The sequence below is a fragment of the Pelodiscus sinensis genome, chromosome 3, assembly GCF_052426305.1.
Source record: "Pelodiscus sinensis isolate ZL-2025 chromosome 3, ASM5242630v1, whole genome shotgun sequence".
Classification (NCBI taxonomy): domain Eukaryota; kingdom Metazoa; phylum Chordata; order Testudines; family Trionychidae; genus Pelodiscus; species Pelodiscus sinensis.
In genome coordinates this window covers 126,154,349-126,173,444 of record NC_143054.1, presented here as the reverse complement: position 1 = coordinate 126,173,444, position 19,096 = coordinate 126,154,349, and the positions used below count along the sequence as shown (strand labels likewise).

Sequence of the window (19,096 nt, the reverse complement as noted above, 5' to 3'; positions counted from 1 at the left end):
TCTTCTGCACACAATCTCAATATATTCAGAAGAAATATTCAGCATAAAGATTTTCAAGCAAGTTCTTACAGGGACCTAATTCAGAGACCAAAAACGACAACAGACTTTAGCAGACTTCTTGTCATTGAAATCTAAACAAACAATGAAAAATTCACTTTGCATGCTATTTTTTTCCAAAGTTCGTTTCATTTTAGATCTGAAGCAACTAGGGCATGCTCCCTAAAACAAACAGTGATCTATTATAGTTGGAAACTGCAAATACATAAGATGTTGCCAGAGGGTTACACACAAAAGCAACAGGAATTTGGAGGATCAGAAAAGAAGATAGGACCTGAAGACTGAGGAGAGACTAGAGATTAAGGGAAGGAGCTGGGAGGGAGGGAGACGAGTGCTATTGAAATGAGATGGACAGTGTTAAAATCCCAGCTACCCAATCTGAGATATTGGAGTAAATAAATGGAAACTTGCTCTAACTGCTTAAGACATGGTGGGGATCACATTTCTGCATATGAATATTGAAATTTCAGCTTGAAATTATTACAGGCAAATTGGGATGAGGGCAGGCTAAGGTTAAAAAAAGAGAGACTGAGAAATATTACAAATTAAAATTTAAATGTAAATGTTTAACTTAAAATATTTTTATAATCGCGTGATTTTTGGGCTGAAAAATCACAGCAATAAAAGGCCTATTTTCTTTCTTCCTGCATATTATTTCTCTGTTCCTATTAGGGATGTGAATGGGTAATATGTTATCCATTGGGTAAAGGTTAACTATTACCCAGGAGCAGCCCACCACAGGTGGAGGAGTCAAGGGGAGGGGAAGACAGAAGCAGCGACCAGGGAGGACAGGTCTGCCAGCTCCCTGCTTCAGCTCCCCAGGCTGGAAGCAGAGCCAGAAGCAGCTGGGATGGAGCAGCCCCTACCAGTGGTGTGAAGGCTGCTCCAGCACGACCACGTCAGATAGAGGGTGCTCCACCTTAGCAGGCTGGAGCAGCCTCCCCGACCTCTCCCTGTTTAATCAGTTATACTTAACATTTAACCTGTTAACTAATTGAATGGCATGTTACGTCCCTAATTCTTATTCCCCTTCAGACTTATTTTCATTTTTCTCCTGCACTTTCTCAATGTCTTCCTCATGTCCCCACTCTTAATCTTTTAAAACTGCCACTGCTAGAAGATGGCTAAAGGAGACAGCAAGGGCTGATCCCTTCTTACACTGGCCAGCAGGTATCCGGGCACTAAGGCCACATCTCTGCTTGCAGGAATATTGACACTGCGGCAGTCCATCTTATAGCGTTTGATTTAGTGAGTCTAATAAAGACCCGCTAAATCGAATGCTGAGGGTGCCCAGTTGGCGCCAATATGCTTACTCTTCATAAAGAGTAAGAAAAGTCAACATGAGTTTCTCCCATCGACCTCCCGCTGTGAGGACAGCGCTGAAGCTCAATTTAAGGTACATTGACTTCAGCTACATTTTTTACATAGCTGGAATTGAGTACCTTAAGCCAACTGTACTGTGGATCTGGCCTGAGTGCAGCAATAGGAAATGCAATACAGGCAGTCCCCGGGTTACACGGATCCGACTTACATCAGATCCCTACTTACAAACGGGGTGAGGCAACCCCGCACTAGCTGCTTCCCCCCAGCAGACCAGGGAGACGCGGAGCGGCTTTTCTCAGCAGACACCTCAGATTGAGAATAAAGAACTGAGGGAAGTGAGGTGTGGGAGAATAAAACTGAGCTCTGGAGAAATGTTTGGCTAGAGTTTCCCCTACAATATGTACCAGTTCCGACTTACATACAAATTCAACTTAAGAACAAACCTACAGTCCCTATCTTGTATGTAACCCGGGGACTGCCTGTACTGTGGTTTTCTGCCACGTCAGCACACAGTGGACACACAAAGAACAGCAGGGGAAATCCTTTTCATACCTTCTACTTCAACTGGAATGAGATTTCAGCAGCATTGCAGGATGGATGGGAGTAGGTAAGGCACTGCTCACGGGTAAAGGAGCATCACGTGAAATTGCCTGTTAGGATTTGAACTTGCAGACAGTGGAGGTATTGGTCAAGAGAGATTAATGTGAAATTTAGGCCACAAACCTACCCTCATACCTATTATGTAAAACCTTTAACTGTACTCTTGTGGAACATCCTTTCAAATAACTAGAATACACCAGTGTTTATCATGAGATGAATAGAGTGCCTTCCCTGATCCTTAAAATTAAACACTGATAAAAGTAGTGGCAAATTGTCCATCATTAACCTGTTAGAGGATCTCTCTCCTGTAAACTTGTCTCAGAAAGACAAAATTAGAGAACTAGTGAAATAACCAACTGGACCACACTGGATGTTTCTACTAATATAAACAGCAGTAAAATAGTTAAAGGTGTTAATGTTTAAATGTGATCATTAGATTTGAGTCAACACCCTGTTCACTCTTCTCACAGTCTTTATTTCAATTCAGGTGTTTTGCAGACTCAAGAAAATAGCTTTTATTAGATTCACATTAAAAAGTTCCATTTCCATTAAGTAATGCTAGAAACTGAAGTTGATTATACAAAAGTTTAAAGTTCTGTAAAACTATCCACCAGCTGCTTATTTGCTACAAAGCTGTCCTAAAGCTTACATATTTGGGAATGAAGTGAAGTCAAAGGTTAATTTTAAAACTGCATGCAGAAAGAAAGCTGATTCTAGAGCCAGCTTTTCTCAGACACACCAGTGATTTGGATATCCTGTTGTGAGAACAGGCTTTTTTTTAAAAAAGTACTATGATACTGCTAACTACTGGCCTTTGTGCAATGGAGACAGATGACAAGTCCAAACAGAGCGTTGAACCAAAACCTTCAAAGAGGCATTTACATTTTAAAAAGTATTTTATTTGCTACTGTTTTTATTCATTGTAGCAACTCTTCAAAGTCAATATGCCATGCAGAGTTACATACAGCTTTTGGATTCTATTAGGACAGAAAAATACAACTTGTGCCATGTCTACACAGACAAGCTGCTTGATCCAGTTTTACTCAAATCAGCTTTTGAACCCATTTAGTTAAAGCAGTGCAAATCTTAAACTATCTTAATGCAGTTTAAGAAATGCTGATCTCCATTCAGACTCCTAACTCTATAACTGACTGAAACTAAACTAAGCCCCTATTAAACTGAAATAAGAATATCCACAAAGCCTTTTACTCTGTTTTAAATACACAGATATAATATCACACTTAGTTAAACTATTGCAAATTTCTCATACAGACAAGACCCAAGTATGTTGTGTATGCTAGTTAACATAATGCTCATCACTACCAAGAATTACAATTCCTTCATGTTCCCTCCTACCCACTTATATCTTTCCTCCCTTTTTTTTTAGGAAGGATTCTGCTGTGTATGCTGAGGTAGTTTATTTTAGTTACTTATGAGCTCATATCTGCATGTTCTACTATTTGGTTGGCATTTTTATATTTTGGCTTATTTTATCCAAACCCCTTTATTTCAAAGTTACCAAAATAGAATTGCCTCTTCAGTCAAGACTCTAATTTGCCTCCCCCAACTATATAAGGACACAATGTTGCAGCTATGTTTGTTGCAAGGTCATGCGCACATGGAAGATCTCAGCTTGACTCCTGATGCCTTTCTTTCCATTCTTGGAAGAAGAGGAAGTGCTTTAGAAAAAAAGCACAATTACCACTACAGCTAATTAAGGATCCTATCAATGTTTTTTGTAAGATACCTTGTTTGTGCCAGATGGCCTACTTCATTGGCAGCAGAGAGGAGGAATACCCAGAGTTCGCATTGGTGGCCACTTAACCACAGAAATACGGATTTTCAGTGATATGGAAAAGGCAGTCAGGATCATCTCTCCCTACTAGACTGCCTGAATCTCTGTTCAGATGGATTCAATATAAAGAGGATCAAATCTGGGTATGCTCTATGCGAGGGATGGGAAAAAGGGCCTCCATGGGCCAGATCCGGTCCGTCAAATGAGTTGATCTGGCCTATGGAGGCCCTGTTGCTCCCTCACCCCTAGGCCCATCAGGGCTTAGGGACTGGAGAGCATGCGGTGCTTAGAGTCAACCCTGGCGGTTGACTCTAAACTCCACGCACTCGAGGGCAGGGAGCTGCCCCATGCTCCTAGCTCTGATTTGAAAAGTCTCCTCCCACCCTGCAAGAGGTGCGACGCTTCTAAGCGCCACGTGCTCCTTGCAAGACAGGGGAAGGGCGGGAAGAGACTTTGCATGCTTCCGCTGCCCCCAGGATCTGATTGGTTGAGAGGTGGAGGGGAGCGTGTGAAGTCTCCTCCCATCATCAGGGGCACTGGCACCTAGAGGGAACTGCCAGCTGTTCAGAACAGCTAGTGGTTCTCTCGGGAGAGAGGGGGGGTAACGGGGGCAAAGACTTCACAAGCTTCCCCACCCCGAGACCAATCAGGGTCTGTGGGCAGGGAAGCCCCACCCTTTCCTCCTGAGGACCCACCCCTTCAAGGGCCACTTCAAAAATTTCTGAAGTGGCCCCCAGTCAAAAATTCTTGCTCACCTCTGCTGTGTGCTATATCAGTTTTGTTCATTAAAGCACGGTTCTTATGTGCCTCAAATGGCAAATGTGACAAGTCTAAGATTTCTATTGGCCCTATCATTTTCTTCCTGGGTTTGTTGCCAAAATGTGGTCTCTAAGCTACTGGTGATCTGTATAGCACTTCCCAGTGTACTCTAGAGAATTGACTGGTCACATGATGCTAGCATCTCCCAATTCTAGCTACTAAACTGTATTCAGACAGCTAAAATACATTAACTATTTCCCTAATGGCACTTTTCCATGAAAGCAACTGCTGCAGTGATATTACAGCATTACAAATTGGAAGGGAGAGGTCCAGTTAATGGGTGGGGTGATGTATACTACACAATGTCTCTATTTATAAGATGACCCATACTATGAAAAACTTTGAGAAACTCTCATTGCATATCCCAAGTTTCCTCCCAAGCTTAAGTTCTCAGCCCAGGAACTCTTCCAGATAACCAATTATTTCATGTATTATATCCTGCTGAACAGTAGCTGAATTTATTGTAGATCACTGCACATTCACAATGGAAACGATTATTTTTTAAGTTCTCTAGCATAGATATTATGAATATTGCCAAAGTCAGTAAGAGAAGAGGTTTTAAGTTGCTTGGAAAATAATGCAAAGAGCCAAGAGGTTTTGGAGGGAAGGGAGAGAATAGGAAAAGCATGAGGACTGAAGGGAAAAGGGAAAAAAATCACAAAGATCTGAGAATAATGATGCCGTCTGAGAAAAGTCACCATTTGGCTAATTTTAATTAGCCATATTTAAAAACAGAAAGTCAATCAACACAATTAGATCTGATAAACAGCAACTTACACACCAATAATTCTTTATTTTTTCAGTTTCCATTTCTGGCATCTTACCTCCACTCTTGTTCATGAAAAATGAGGTGAACTTGATTGATTTTTCAGCTATAGCCCAATCCTATTTTATTAAAATCTCCCTAATATCTCTCAATAGCTAATGACTTCCTTCATTGATCTCTTCCTCTTTACGTGTTTAAAGGATAAAAAATTATCCTCCAGGGTGATCCTTCTACAATTATTTGTTATACCTTATTCATTCAGCTTATTTTAAACCATTTCAGACTTCCTTCATGCCCCTGTTTATTACAAGCATAGGAAAAAAATGACGTTTAATCATTTTTGCTACAGTTCTTCTATAACTTCCTTAAAATCAACAGTGGGGAACCATCCCACATCTATTGTTTTAGAACTGTATATTAAAATTGTTTTGAGATATATACATAAAAAGGAGTTGTGAAGGTAAGTTTCATATGAGATGTTTATTGTATAAAAAAAATAAAGACTAATGGCATGAACAAAAACAGGAGAGTGGAAAAATACTTGTATGGTCACTATACAGAAACTTTATCAGCCAATGCAGTTTCTATTCAACAGATCCCTGCATACTCTACAAAAATAACCTTGTTTAAACATGGCTTTTTCTTGGATATTTAGACAGGAAAGCAGCCCTCATACATTCATGCTAGTACACCACATTATGACACAGGTAACTAACTGGGCTAAAATGTGTTCCTCTAGCAGGATAATAATATTTCCCATTCCATCAACGTAAGTTTCTTGTCTACACTAGTCAGGGCAACAATATTGTGCACCTTGCCAGAGACTGGCTTCCTGTGTTGTATATGCCATATTCATTAGACCTGCAAAACATCCCTACAGAGGACAAGGCCACAAGCAAGACCTAAGCCATATAACACTGTTTGGCCACAATTAAATTTTTCAGCGCGAGTCTTATTCTAGCACAGATAGTGCCTATAGAGAAGAAATTGTGTTCTTAAGCTTTGTCAACCCAGATGTTTCATAATTCCATTGCTGCTCTCATCCCTGTAATTTTACCCTGCACAGCAACCATGGGAACACCAGGCAAGACAAGATGCTGACATTGTTATAATAATGTAATCTAATTCTGTTGAGAGAAAGTAAAAGCATGGTGGTAAAAAGCTGATGGTAACCTATCCTTTCCGTCACAAGAGTTCCCACTTCTACCTACCAGTGAAGGCACACCAGCCGTAATGCAATGGAAAAGCTCAGCTAGACAAAGCCCTACTTACACCTGTGATTAATTTGTATTACAGTAATGCAGAAAGGCTCCAAACAGATCAGGGTCTTACTGTTCTAGGCACTCTTGACTTTCATGGATGTATCAGGGAGGAGAATCATGCCCCAACTGATTAATGCTTAGACAAATATCTAGAATTGTGTCCTTATGAAGTAGTGGATTTCGTCCTTCACCACTCACAAGTCCTAAATGCATTCTGTAAAAGTGTCTATCAAATGCATGGCTATCATAATTAACCTCTATCATGATAATAAATATTTGTTTGCAGCAGTTGCCTAAGAAGGTAAAGCTTGAGAAAGGCTTATCTTTCGAGCATAATGGAATTACTACATTTATGCAAATTATCCTCAAAATATACTTTCAAGTATTTCCACAAATCTTACTATTTATAAAGCATGTGTTTTGGGGTGCTTCATTTTAGAGTGTGCATTTGGTGTACATTAGTGACACTGTCACAGTATTAATTTACTGGAATAGACTAAAGAGTCATCATGAAAAGCTACTTTGTCTCTCCTTCATTTTAGAGTTTATGCCTAGAATCTTTGCCAGTCTTCCTGACTTCCTGATAAAATTAAAAAGAAAAACAACACACATTTCACATTTCCTCACAGGATATAATGGTTATATATCACAAATTGAGGCAAGGAGCAGGAATTCTATGTTCCAAATGCTGACATTTTTAAAATATCAGGAAAACAGAACATTCACAACAAATTAAAAGTTAAACATTTAAAAAGTGACTAGTTATTTCAGAATATTTCAGTAAAAAGTATGTTTGCTTGTTTAATCATCCCTTGGGACAATCTGTACTGTTAAGTGTAGAAAACAGGCATCAGGTTTTGTTGCTCAATTATTAGTACTATACTCAGTGTTTGAGCTCAGACAAGTATCCTTTGGGGAAACATCCTGCGTGCCATTAGCACTATGCTTAATGAGGGAAAGCATCAAACTCCTTTAGTGCGCTGCCAGAATTGTTTTATCTTTAAGTCAAAAGAACAACTATTTGGAATTACCCCAAAAAAAACATTTAACAATTAAAGTGGCAAACAATATTCCCAGCATCTTGCACTGTTCTATTTATAGACTAACCGTTATTATACCAAATAAAATAAATATCAGCCATCTTTATTATGCAGCTACAGTCATGAATCCATAATTAAGGTGGTTAAGATAGTTTTCATTGTAAGTCTAGTTATAGCCCCTTATTATTCTTTCTGAGAGAGGTAGGGTGGAGAGCAAGAGGATGTCTCATGTTTGATTTCAAGCCAGAGGAGAATATTTTTAGGAAGTGTGAGGTTAATTGGACAAGCTGCTTTTGAGATATGGGACACTGGCATTTTTTAAATTCTTTTTTCAATTCATTCTTAATTCAGAAATGTTTTGGTCCAAAAATTGTGCACAGTTTCTGTACTAGTCCATAATAAGAACTAGTGCAAAGGGCTTTTTTAAATATACTAACTTGGAGTGGAAAATTTTAAAGCTATTAAAAGGTCAAGGTTAAAACTCTGGGACCTATTAAAGGCTTTCTGGGTATTATAACTTTCAGGAAAGATCTAGCAAGTTTACAAACTCCACTGTGCCTAATCTGGATTCTACTTTTTTTTTAAAGCTATCCTACTTTTCTCTCTCATCACCCCAACTCCTGAATAGAGAGTAGAAGTCCTTGTGCTTCAGTAGGTCACAACTCATAACAGGTCACAATGTTGAGAAATAGAGCAACTACACTCCAAAACACTGGTGGTTATTCCCCCATAAGATGCATCAAACCAGCCACAAAAGTAACTTCTGTCTCAGCACACTGGCTAACAAAAAGTCATATAAGAGCAGTTTCCTGATGCATTCCAGTCTTTATCTTACCACCAAAAATACTGGATTCAGAGATGAGTGGCTCTTTACAACCAATCTCATCAGATAAAAGATTTTTCTGAGCCCAAAGGACCATCCATACACCCAAATCAATATACAACTCAAATCTCACATACACCCCCCAAAAAAACCACTGTTTCCAATTCTTTAATATCTAAAAATCTAAAGATTTATAAAAGAAAGATGAGAGTTAAAATTAGTTAAAGGAATCAAATACACACAATAATTGCAAAGTTCTAGGTTCAGCCTTATAGCAGCAATGGAATAAACTGCTGGCTTGATAAGGTTCTGGCTGCTTCCAAATCACTGGAAGCACCTCAGTCCCTTTGTTAGAATGCTCCCATTAGTATAAGTCTATAGTTCAGAGGTCTGACCAGGAAAGAAGCAAAAAGAAGGTGTTTCTATGGCCTTTTATAGCCTCGGCCATGTGGAATGGAATCCCATTATTCTTACTGTGGGAAATTATAGGTAAAGAGAGTATGGAATCACATGGGCAAGTCCCATGTCCATTCAGTTTTGCTTAGTCACAATGGCCATTACCTATACAGGCACTCAGTAAGTTACAAAACATCCAACTTACAAACATTAGCACATACATACAAAGCTCATCTGCAGCCTCAGGAGATCAGGCAGGAGGTAGCACACACAGTGCGAGTGCTGGCTGGAGACTTCAGAGCAGCAGGTGGCAGCTGCACAGCCAATGGCTAGAGAGAAATGGCACTCTGAAGGGGAAACTGCTGCTTCACCCCGACCCCTGGCTACACGGTCACCCTCTCCTCTTCTGGAGTCCTCCAGGCCACGCTTGTGCTGCTTACCACCTCTTGGTGAGTAAGGGTTAGGCACAGCCCATGCTGGGGGAGTAGGGTAGGGGGACAAGTGGCATACCCAGAAGTGCCCTTCAGAATTTCCACCTGCTTCCTCATTCTTATCTAATTCAACCTGCCTTGCCTCAAGCACCAGCAATTCAAGGTTATATAAAAATCTATTTCAACTATTTTTCATTGCAAATATACAATATTTCAGCTACATTATGGGTAAAATAGGCTTCTGTGGACTAGCCTGGGAACCTAAACACTATTTATAACATTGTATCTATGGGAAATGTGTTCTGAGTTCCATCCAACTTACAAACAAACTTTTGGAACACACCCAATTCATAAATTGGGGACTTCTTATAGCTCTAGTCATCTTTTCTATCTGTCCACTTACATGGGGATGGTAAGAGATATGAAATCATTGATCAATTCCACAGATTTTCATGGCATTTTTCATCATGCTACCTACCAGTGAAACTAGTTCTCTGACCTGAGCCTATCCTTTCAGGGATACGCCTTCTTGAGAACACTTGTTCAGTAAGAATTTCGTTTGCAGATTTATTTCTCGTAAGGATAGCCTGTGCTCATTTTGTGAAAGAATCTACAATTACCAGCGGAAGCTTATTCCACTTTGCTGTTTGGAGCAGTGATCCAATGGAATCAAATTGTATTCTAGAACTAAGACACAATGAAGGGACCCCTTTGAGTCAACAATCTGCATTCCCTGCTGCACAAGGAAAATATCTCTGAACATACTTTTTTACATCCTTGCCATGATTTACCAACCATCTCACCTGAATCACTCCTTACTTTTAATCAATTCCCTGATGTCCATGTCTGTCATGAACCCACAACAGTAAATTTAATCCTATAAATTCAGGTATTACCCATTTCCAATGTTCTCCAGTTTTCATCGAGATTAAGCCTTCTGTAGTCACTTCCACTTCTGTTTTATTAAATTTCCCTACCCTCGTGACATCCTTTTTTATCTGTTTACTTCTTCCTGTACCAGACCATGATCCGTAAACTCCACTTTGGGATTAACTACTAACTATACCTGGCCCTCTTATTTAGTTTCATCCAACAAACTGTTTCCCCATGCTGCCTACTTAGCTAACTGGTCACATGTGCTATTCCAATAAGCTGATTCATTACTTTTCTTGTCACCTCTTATCTTCAAAGCCATCCTTAGGTATACACATATGTAGCTCCACTAAATTTGGGGCACCACACTGGTAATCTTTTGGAAGTATGCAGGGTTCACAGAATGACAAAGGTATGTCCTGTCAAGTAACTAAAATGAAATATACCCCAATATACTACCAATGACTATATTTTGCAAGGCAAAAATTTTACTTCAGTCTCATCCAATATTTGGAAGGCACTGGTTTGTCTTCCTGCATTAAGATCATTCCCAAGCTGACTCTGTAGCACTAACTTCTAACACGAAAGGTTTTTCAGGGTCTAGTTATCCAGATCTGCAGTAAGGCTCCTTTAAATTGAGTTACTGCTTTGGTATGAGCTGGAGTCCAATTCTGTGCCTCATTTGTCTTGAACCATTTTTTAAAAAGGGGGTTGCCTTTTCTTCATGTTGTGGAGCAAGTTTCATACAAAACTCTGTCAGCTCCAGAAAGGATCTTAGATGGATAACATCTGTTGGCAGTGGCAGCTGAGTAATTAACTTCACTCTGTCCACTGGATCTCTGGCATCAAAGGCGGTGCCTAAATAATTTACAGAATCATCTGGACATTTCTTTCATTGACCTTTAGCCCTCTCTGATACCATCAACACCTTACCCAAGACTACTCGTTGGAGTTTAAAGCGCTTTGTATTATTAATATGTCAGCTACATATTCAACTACATATTCAGTGACATTCCTGTTGTACCGGTGTATGAAAAATACTGTGGCATTATGGTACCCTTCAGGGACCTCAACCAGAACATGAGCATAATTTATACCAACACTCAGGATGAAGGTGAAAGCCCACAACCCATCTGATTAATCCAGAACAGAAAATACATGGCCTCCTGTCATTACATCTTCATATTAAACTGTCCTGGGTGCTGTCACTGAAGTGATCTTATTGAAAGCACAAAAATTAGAAATTAATTGCTACTTTCATTCATTCCTTTCAGTTATTGTGATCTTAGGTGCTACTTGAAATTAGAGCAAGTTTACAGACATTTCACACAGAAATGTGATTTTTCAAATTGGTGCTATGTCTTTAAAATGAACTACAGGCAGTCCCCGAGTTACGCGGATCCGACTTATGTCGGATCCACAGTTACAAACGGGGATTTTCTCGCCCCGGAGGACTGGAGCGGAGGGACGCCTGGTCCTGCCGCCCGCCTCCTCCGGGGCGAGAAAAGCTGCTCCCCGTCTCCCTGGTCTGCTGGGGGAGCCAGCAGACCAGGGAGACGCTGAGCAAAGCCGCAGAGGACCTGGGCCGGACCTCGGCGCTGATCTGGAAGCGCCGCGGTCCGGCCCGGGTCCTCCGCCGCTTTGCTCCACGTCTCCCTGGTCTGCTGGGGGGGGGGGGGGAACGCAGCTAGTGCCCCCCCCCCCCCCAACAGACCAGGGAGACGTGGAGCAAAGCCTGGGGTAGAGCAGGTGGGGCGCTGCCGGTTGGTCCCGCAGCACCGCTCCTTGGCGCTACTGGACCAACCCGGCAGCACCCCAGCTGCTCTGCCCCAGGAGTCCTGATTCAGCCGCTGCTGATCAGTTTCAGCAGCGGCTGAATCAGGACGCCTGGGGCAGAGCAGCTGGGGTGCTGCTGGGTTGGTCCAGTAGCGCCGAGGAGCGGCCGCGCTACTGGACCAACCCAGCAGCACCCGAGCTGCTCTGCCCCAGGCGTCCTGATTCAGCCGCTGCTGAAACTGACCAGCGGCTGACTACAGGAAGCCCGAGGCAGAGTTGCTCTGCCCCGGGCTTCCTGGAATCAGCTGCTGATCAGTTTCAGCAGCAGCTGACTTGGGGACGCCTGGGGTTCTTAAGTTGAATCTGTATGTAAGTCGGAACTGATGTCCAGATTCAGCCGCTGTTGAAACTGATCAGTTTCAGCAGCGACTGAATCTGGATGCCAGTTCCGACTTACATACAGATTCAACTTAAGAACAAACCTACAGTCCCTATCTTGTACGTAACCCGGGGACTGCCTGTATATCAGTGCATTCACCCCCACTCCCCAAGAGCATTCTCCAACACCTAGAGTGTGTCAGGTTTTCTCATTTGCTTTCTAAGCCTCTGCTATGAGGTCGCCAGTGTAGGGATGTAAGGGAGTAGTCGTCTAGTCGACTAACTGATAAGCATATGCTTCTTGGGTAATCGAATCGACTACTCGCTTTCCCCCTGCTTGCTGCTTCTTGAAAATTCAGTTCCCCCAGCACGGTCTCCACGGTGCAGGAAGATGGGGGGGCGGAGGAGGGGGAGCAGAGCCACAGTGTCCTGGAGCTGGTGCGAGCCGGCCCAAGGAGCTAACCCCGCTGCAGCTCTGCATTTTACTATATTTAAAGTACAAAGCCACGGCGGGGGTAGCGAGTACTCTCCTATCGATAGAGTATTCTATCGACTACTTAATTAGCTGATTAACCTCAATTTAACATCCCTACTACTCCAGTATTCTGAATTGTATGCAATTTGAGTCCTTTTACACTTAAAATGCTGCTTAAAATTTATATGCTCTGATAGCTACATGAAGCAGAGCCTTTAAATGCTGTGCACACCACAAACTATGCTGGATTATAACATGGTGTGAAATATGAGCCAAAAGGGAATCTATGCACACCATAGATTTTATTGGCATTGTGTATATTTCCATCAGGCCTCAAACTGTTCATACTTGATACCAGGTCAAAACTAGGGATGTAAAATCCTGTTTAACTGACTATCTGGTTAAACATATTGTTTAACTGGTTAATGAATTAAAAGGGGGGCAAGTGGAGGGAGGGTACTGGGTTGAAAGATCCCCCTCACGGCAGGCAGGTGGGCCAGGGCTTCCCACAGTCAGGGGCTGTGCTGGAGCATCCCCTGTCTGTGGAGGGCCTCCTGCATGGCTGGAGCGGCCCCCTGCCCATGACAAGTGGAGAGCTGCTCCAGAGCCATCAGTTAACTGGTTAAACCTTCACATCCCTAGTCATAAGCACCAGAGAACTGCATTTAAGGATTCACTGATGATATAAGAATCACCTTAATGCAAAAGGCACTTACATACGCAAATAAAGATTTCAAATAAAAACAAGATATTCACAATACAGTCAGCTCATGCTATTCAATTTCTTAGAGCAGGGGTGGGGAACCTTAGGCCCAGGAGCTGAATGCCATTCCACGAGGAGTAACGGTAGTTCAGACTAGGAAGCCTAGTCCGAACTACCTAGTCCGTGCCGCGTGTAGCCGCGCGGCACGGGGTTCGAACGAGCCAGGATTTAAAAATGGCGGCGCCCGGCTTATGCAAATGAAGCCCGGGAAATTCAAATCCCAGGCTTCATTTTCAAGTGCGGTATGCCTACATTACCCTCCTAGTTCGAATTAGGAGGGTAGTGTAGACATACCCCTAAAGACCAAGTGATGTTTACAGCCAGAGTTTCTGTTGATCACTAGTGCCACAGATAGTGCCTAAATACAGTTCTTTTGCATGTGAGAGAAGGATATAAAAAACTCTGTGGGAAAACTCAACATATTGTGTCCATCAGTGCAGCTGAAAAACTAAGATGACCTTTGAAACTTGTTTATAAAAAGACTGCCATTTACACAGAGAAGTTGAAATCGAGGGGGGAAGTTTGAATGGTGCACACATTAGAGTTTGTGCTTAATACTCATATCTATATAATGTGTTTACATATTTTAGCGTTATGAAATATAATCAAGAGCATGCTTTTTAATCTTCAAAAAGAGAAAAAACACAATCTATGTTTTAAACTGCAAATTCAGCCCTGGTGTAAGTAAATGCATGGCTGCGGAAGTAATGGAGTTGTATCTAAACTGAATTCGGCCCAATGTGAGCATACATCCTAGCGCAATGTAGACTTACCTGGAGAAATGGCTCTGTGAAACTGATACATATCTTCTCCTACCAGTTCTTGTGCTACTTGCTTAATTTTCTGTCTGACAGCTTCTAATTTGGCCTCAGATTCATTTAGTATTTCCTCCCTATTGGGGGCACTGTAAACACAGAACACAAATAAAATTACAAAGTGGCAGATATTAGAACATCAACAAAGAGTTAAATTACATTATCTTTTACTAATAACTGTTTAATTAGTGCAGTCAAAATTCAATATTTTGGAATGAAAAAGTTAAAATGAATCTTTCTGATCTAGTGGAAGTAGGTACCTTTGAATTCTACTACAGATGCTAAAAAGAACTACCTTTAAGATAATCGACCAGTCAAACCCAGTCTGAATAGATTTCTGCTTATTTCAGGCTGTTACTTTAATTATGATGAAAGCAGAAATAACAAGGAAGATAATAACAAGCTTCAAACTAAATTATACAGAAAAGCTAGAAAAAAAAAATCTGCAGAAGTCCCGTCTCCCATACCCAAAATTCACAGCATTTTGTAATACGATTGATTAACAGCGTAAGGATCTACTTTATATGTTTTTAAGCAGTATTTATGAAATATGCCACTAAGGCAGTGGTTCTCAAACTTTCTGGCCTGCAGCCCACCCGGCTCAACACAAACCCTCTGTGAACCACCAACCAATCACCCATGATGACAAAATGGATGCACAAAGGGGTGAGGGTACAGAGTCTGGCCAGGAGGAGTGCAGGAGCAGGCTGGGAGTGGAGGGGTCTGGTTGGAAAGTTGGGTGCAGGAACAGGCTAAGGATGTGGGGTCTGGGTGGAAACTAGGGTGCAAGAATGGGATGGGGGGAGGGTCTGGCCGGGAGGTTGGGTGCAGGAGCAGGCTGAGAGTGGAGGAGTCTGGAAGGGAGGATGCTGTAGCAGGTACAGTGTGTGGGGTCTCAGTGGGAGATGGGTACTTGAGGGGGATAAGGAGTATGGGGGACGCGTACCTGGTTCCATGCCTCCCGCTGCTCCCAGGCACTGCTCCCTGCTGCTCCCAGTGGCCGGGATTCTGGCCAATGGGAGCAGCGGGGAAAGCCTCCAGGTAAATGGTTTCCTGAGCTGCTGTTCCTGCAGCTGTGGAAGGAGTGGCAGTATGTGGAGCTGCTTCCTTCCCCTGCAAGCTGGATCCAGCCCGCAAGGATGAGGGCACAGTGCTGGAGTGCCAGTGTAGGCTCTCCGCTGCAGGAGAGTGGGGTGAGCCGCGAGCCTGCGGCCCACTTGCAAGACGGTCGCAGATCACACTATGAGAACCAATGGTCTACAGAAACCTCTATCATATATGATCCACAACTGCTGTTACATTATATTTTATATAAACAACAGAGGCTTTCAAACTGTGGCCCGTGGACTACTAATGGTTTACAAACTACATTCAAGTGGTCCGTGGACAGTTTCCCCTAAGGTGCACACCTGGATGGTCCCACTCAAGAGAATGAAGGGCTGCCAGCCTAATTAGTGGTTTCCAGGCATGGTTCCACCAATCAGGTGCCTGGACCCTCACATGAAAGGTGAGTTGGTAGCCTTGGGAGAAACTGGGGATAGGAGGAGGAGGCAGTGAGTGAAGTGGGGGAAATAGGAAGTGTGGGGGAGGCAATCGGGTGAGAAATGGGACATGCTGGGCTGTGGCAGCCAGAGAAAGAGGCTGTTTTCCCTAGCTACTGGACTGTGCCTGCTGAGGAGTGATGCCTTTCTTCCAAGAGTTAGCTCTATGGCTGCTGTGACAGGGAAGAGACTCCTACTGATATAAAAATGAGTTGTAAAGTTCATAATTATTATTATTTATTATTAAGGGTTATTTATATAGTGCTTTTGTCCAAAGCCCTTTACAATAGTTAGCTAATGGTACAAGCAACATTTGGAAAGATCATTGAGTAGTTCACTGAGATCCTCATCAATTTTCAAATGGTGCGTGAAAAAAAGTTTGAGTACCACTGATATACAGTATTTAAAGGATAGTTCATCTAGTGTACTTAAAACAACCAACAATGTACATTGTATTATAAATGTACAACATATTTTTAAAAATTATTTTGTGGCTTTGGCTGAGTTAGGTTTTGAACAAATGTTTAAAGGCGGTTAGAATTCTGAAACTGGGCTCTATACTGAATAGTTAAGACAGAGGGAAAGGGAAGTACAGACAGTACAGCAAACCACCAGTAATACACTTCTACAGGAAACAGGATTTCAGGATACAAAAGAGTCTAAACTCGCAGAGACAAAAGGAAGGACTGAACATTTAAGTACCTACGCTGAGTCTACAAACAAGCCTTTTTCCTCCTGAAAGTTCCACACTATACTTTGTGTAGCAATAGACACAGTGTTAGGCAGCAAGGATCTAGTGGCCACGAGAATGATAACCACTATATTGTTTACCTCTGCTCAAAGCAAGCCTGGACAGCATCAAGGTTTAAAAATGGCAGCTGCCGGCACCCTACTGACAATAGCACTCACACTGGCTATGTCTACACTTGCGGCTTCTTGCGCGAGAAATATGCAAATGAGGCTAAACGTGGAATATTGCCGAGCCTCATTTGCAGACCTAATGATCCGCCATTTTTGCAGAAGAGGCTCTTGTGCCAGAAGGAGCTGTCTACACTGCTCCTTCTTGCGCAACAAAAACCCTCTTGTTCAATGCCATTATTCCTGAAAATAACAGGAGGCGGGGCCGCAACTGCCACTCTGGGCGCGTTTTTTTTTTTTTGCTCAACCATCTGACAACCCTACCAAGCACCAGCTTCTGTTTCTTCCACCCTTTGCTGCCTCCAATACAGAAACAGCAGCCCGTGTCCACAGAGAGCTCGGATGCCCCAAAGACAAGGGCTTCGCAGCAGCCTCCCCTGTCCCCACCCTGGTGCTGCTTCTTATAGAGCAGCAGCACGGGGGGAGTGGAAGGGGACAGGCAGCACCGGTGCTGGGGGGAACCAGCTTTTAAGTCATCTGACTCCAGCACCGACTCCTGCTCCCCCTTGCTGATACAGAGACAGCAAGGGGGGGGGGAATACGAGTACTTGACTAGATTAACTGATAAATTTAGGCTTACTGGTTAATCATATACAGGCAGTCCCCGACTTACGCAGATCCAACTTATGTCGGATCCGCACTTACGAACGGGGCTTTTCTCGCCCTGGAGCTCACGGGCGGCGGGTCGCCACCCGTGTCCTCCGGGGTGAGAAAAGCTTCTCCCGGTCTCCCTGATCTGCTGGGAGGGTCCAGCAAAGCCGCTGGACCCCCCCCAGCAGACCAGGGACACCCGAGCAAAGCCGCCCAGGAGCACGCACTTTGCTTGAATATGCCTTGGAGCACGCGCTTGGGCTGTCCCGCTGCGGGCGTGCTCCGCGGCTTTGCTCCTGTCCCCCTGGTCTGCTGGGGGGGCGGTGCAGCTAGTGCCCCCCCCCCCAACAGACCAGGCTTTTCTTGCCTACCCCTGGGGTAGAGCAGCTGGGGGCTGCCGGGTTGGTCCTGCAGCGCCGCTCCGGACCAGCCCGGCAGCACCCCAGCTGCTCTGCCCCAGGCGTCCTGATTCAGCCACTGCTGGTCAATATCAGCAGCGGCTGAATCAGGACGCCTGGAGCAGAGCAGCTGGGGTGCTGCTGGGTTGCTCCAGTAGCGCCGAGGAGCCGCGCTACTGGAGCATCCCAGCAGCACCCCAGCTGCTCTGCCCCAGGCGTCCCCAAGTCAGACGCTGCTGAAACTGACCAGCAGCTGACTACAGGAAGCCCAAGGCAGAGTTGCTCTGCCCCAGGCTTCCTGGAATCAGCCGCTGATCAGTTTCAGCAGCGGCTGACGCCAGTTCCGACTTGCATACAGATTCAACTTAAGAACAAACCTACAGTCCCTATCTTGTACGTAACCCGAGGACTGCCTGTAGTCGACTACTCCTTTACTTCCCTAGTACCCACTGCCTTACATATCCTTGTAGAGGAAATTTAAAAAAAAACACAGCTTATTGGAAACAACCTGAGCCTATGTTTATCTTCTTTGATGTCTGTCTCAGCAGAATATTGCATCTGTTACTCATGTATACAAAAAAACACAACAGAGAAATAAGAAGTTTCTGGGTCAGCATGGAAATGTGAATTAATATTGCAACTCACCTAGTAATCCTGTGAAGTAGGAATATCGTCCTTTTGCTTTCAATAGTTATATCACGACTAAGTTTCACAAGCCTCTCATATTTATCATGTCTTGTATCAAGCTCCAGTTGAAATGCTAAACACCAAATGCAGATGACAAAAACAATTCTCATATGCAATGTAATACAATATTAAGCATTCTATTACCATACTATTTGTGTACAAGAACCATTTAATCTTCCATTATTTCACATTTTAGATTTTTATATAAATAAAGTCATACCATTACAATGCTTATCTAGATGTTACTGCACAGAAAACACAATAAAATGTAAATACATTTTAAAAGTAGTAAAAGACTGTCATTTTTATTTCTAATATTCTAATTTATGGCCTAATCCTGCTGCCACAATGGAGGATCTTGTTTAACTTAGCTTCATCATAAGTTATATGACTAATCAGCTGCTGTAACTTTATATTGGATTTGTACTAATCTGTTTCTTCTCCTGTCTTAACACTTCCTCCAGCCATGCTCACTCTTTGGGGGCAGAAACATCGGGAATGCATGTTACATCTGTATTACAAGTCTATGTGAACAGTTTGTTTAGAGATAATGATGATTCCTAGAGGAT

General features: G+C 43.0%; 1 protein-coding gene across 3 annotated transcripts in view; it reads right to left on the bottom strand.

The window, feature by feature from the left end:
• TSNAX (translin associated factor X) overlaps positions 1–19,096 on the bottom strand; it is a 42,119-nt gene that overhangs the window by 17,702 nt on the left and 5,321 nt on the right. For all 3 annotated transcript variants that reach the window (XM_075924738.2, XM_075924736.2, XM_075924737.2), the window contains 2 exons: positions 18,486–18,600; positions 14,351–14,481 (listed from right to left, as the gene is read on the bottom strand). In XM_075924738.2, coding sequence (XP_075780853.1) covers positions 14,351–14,481; positions 18,486–18,600 — 246 coding nt within the window. The remainder of the gene's footprint in view (positions 1–14,350; positions 14,482–18,485; positions 18,601–19,096) is intronic.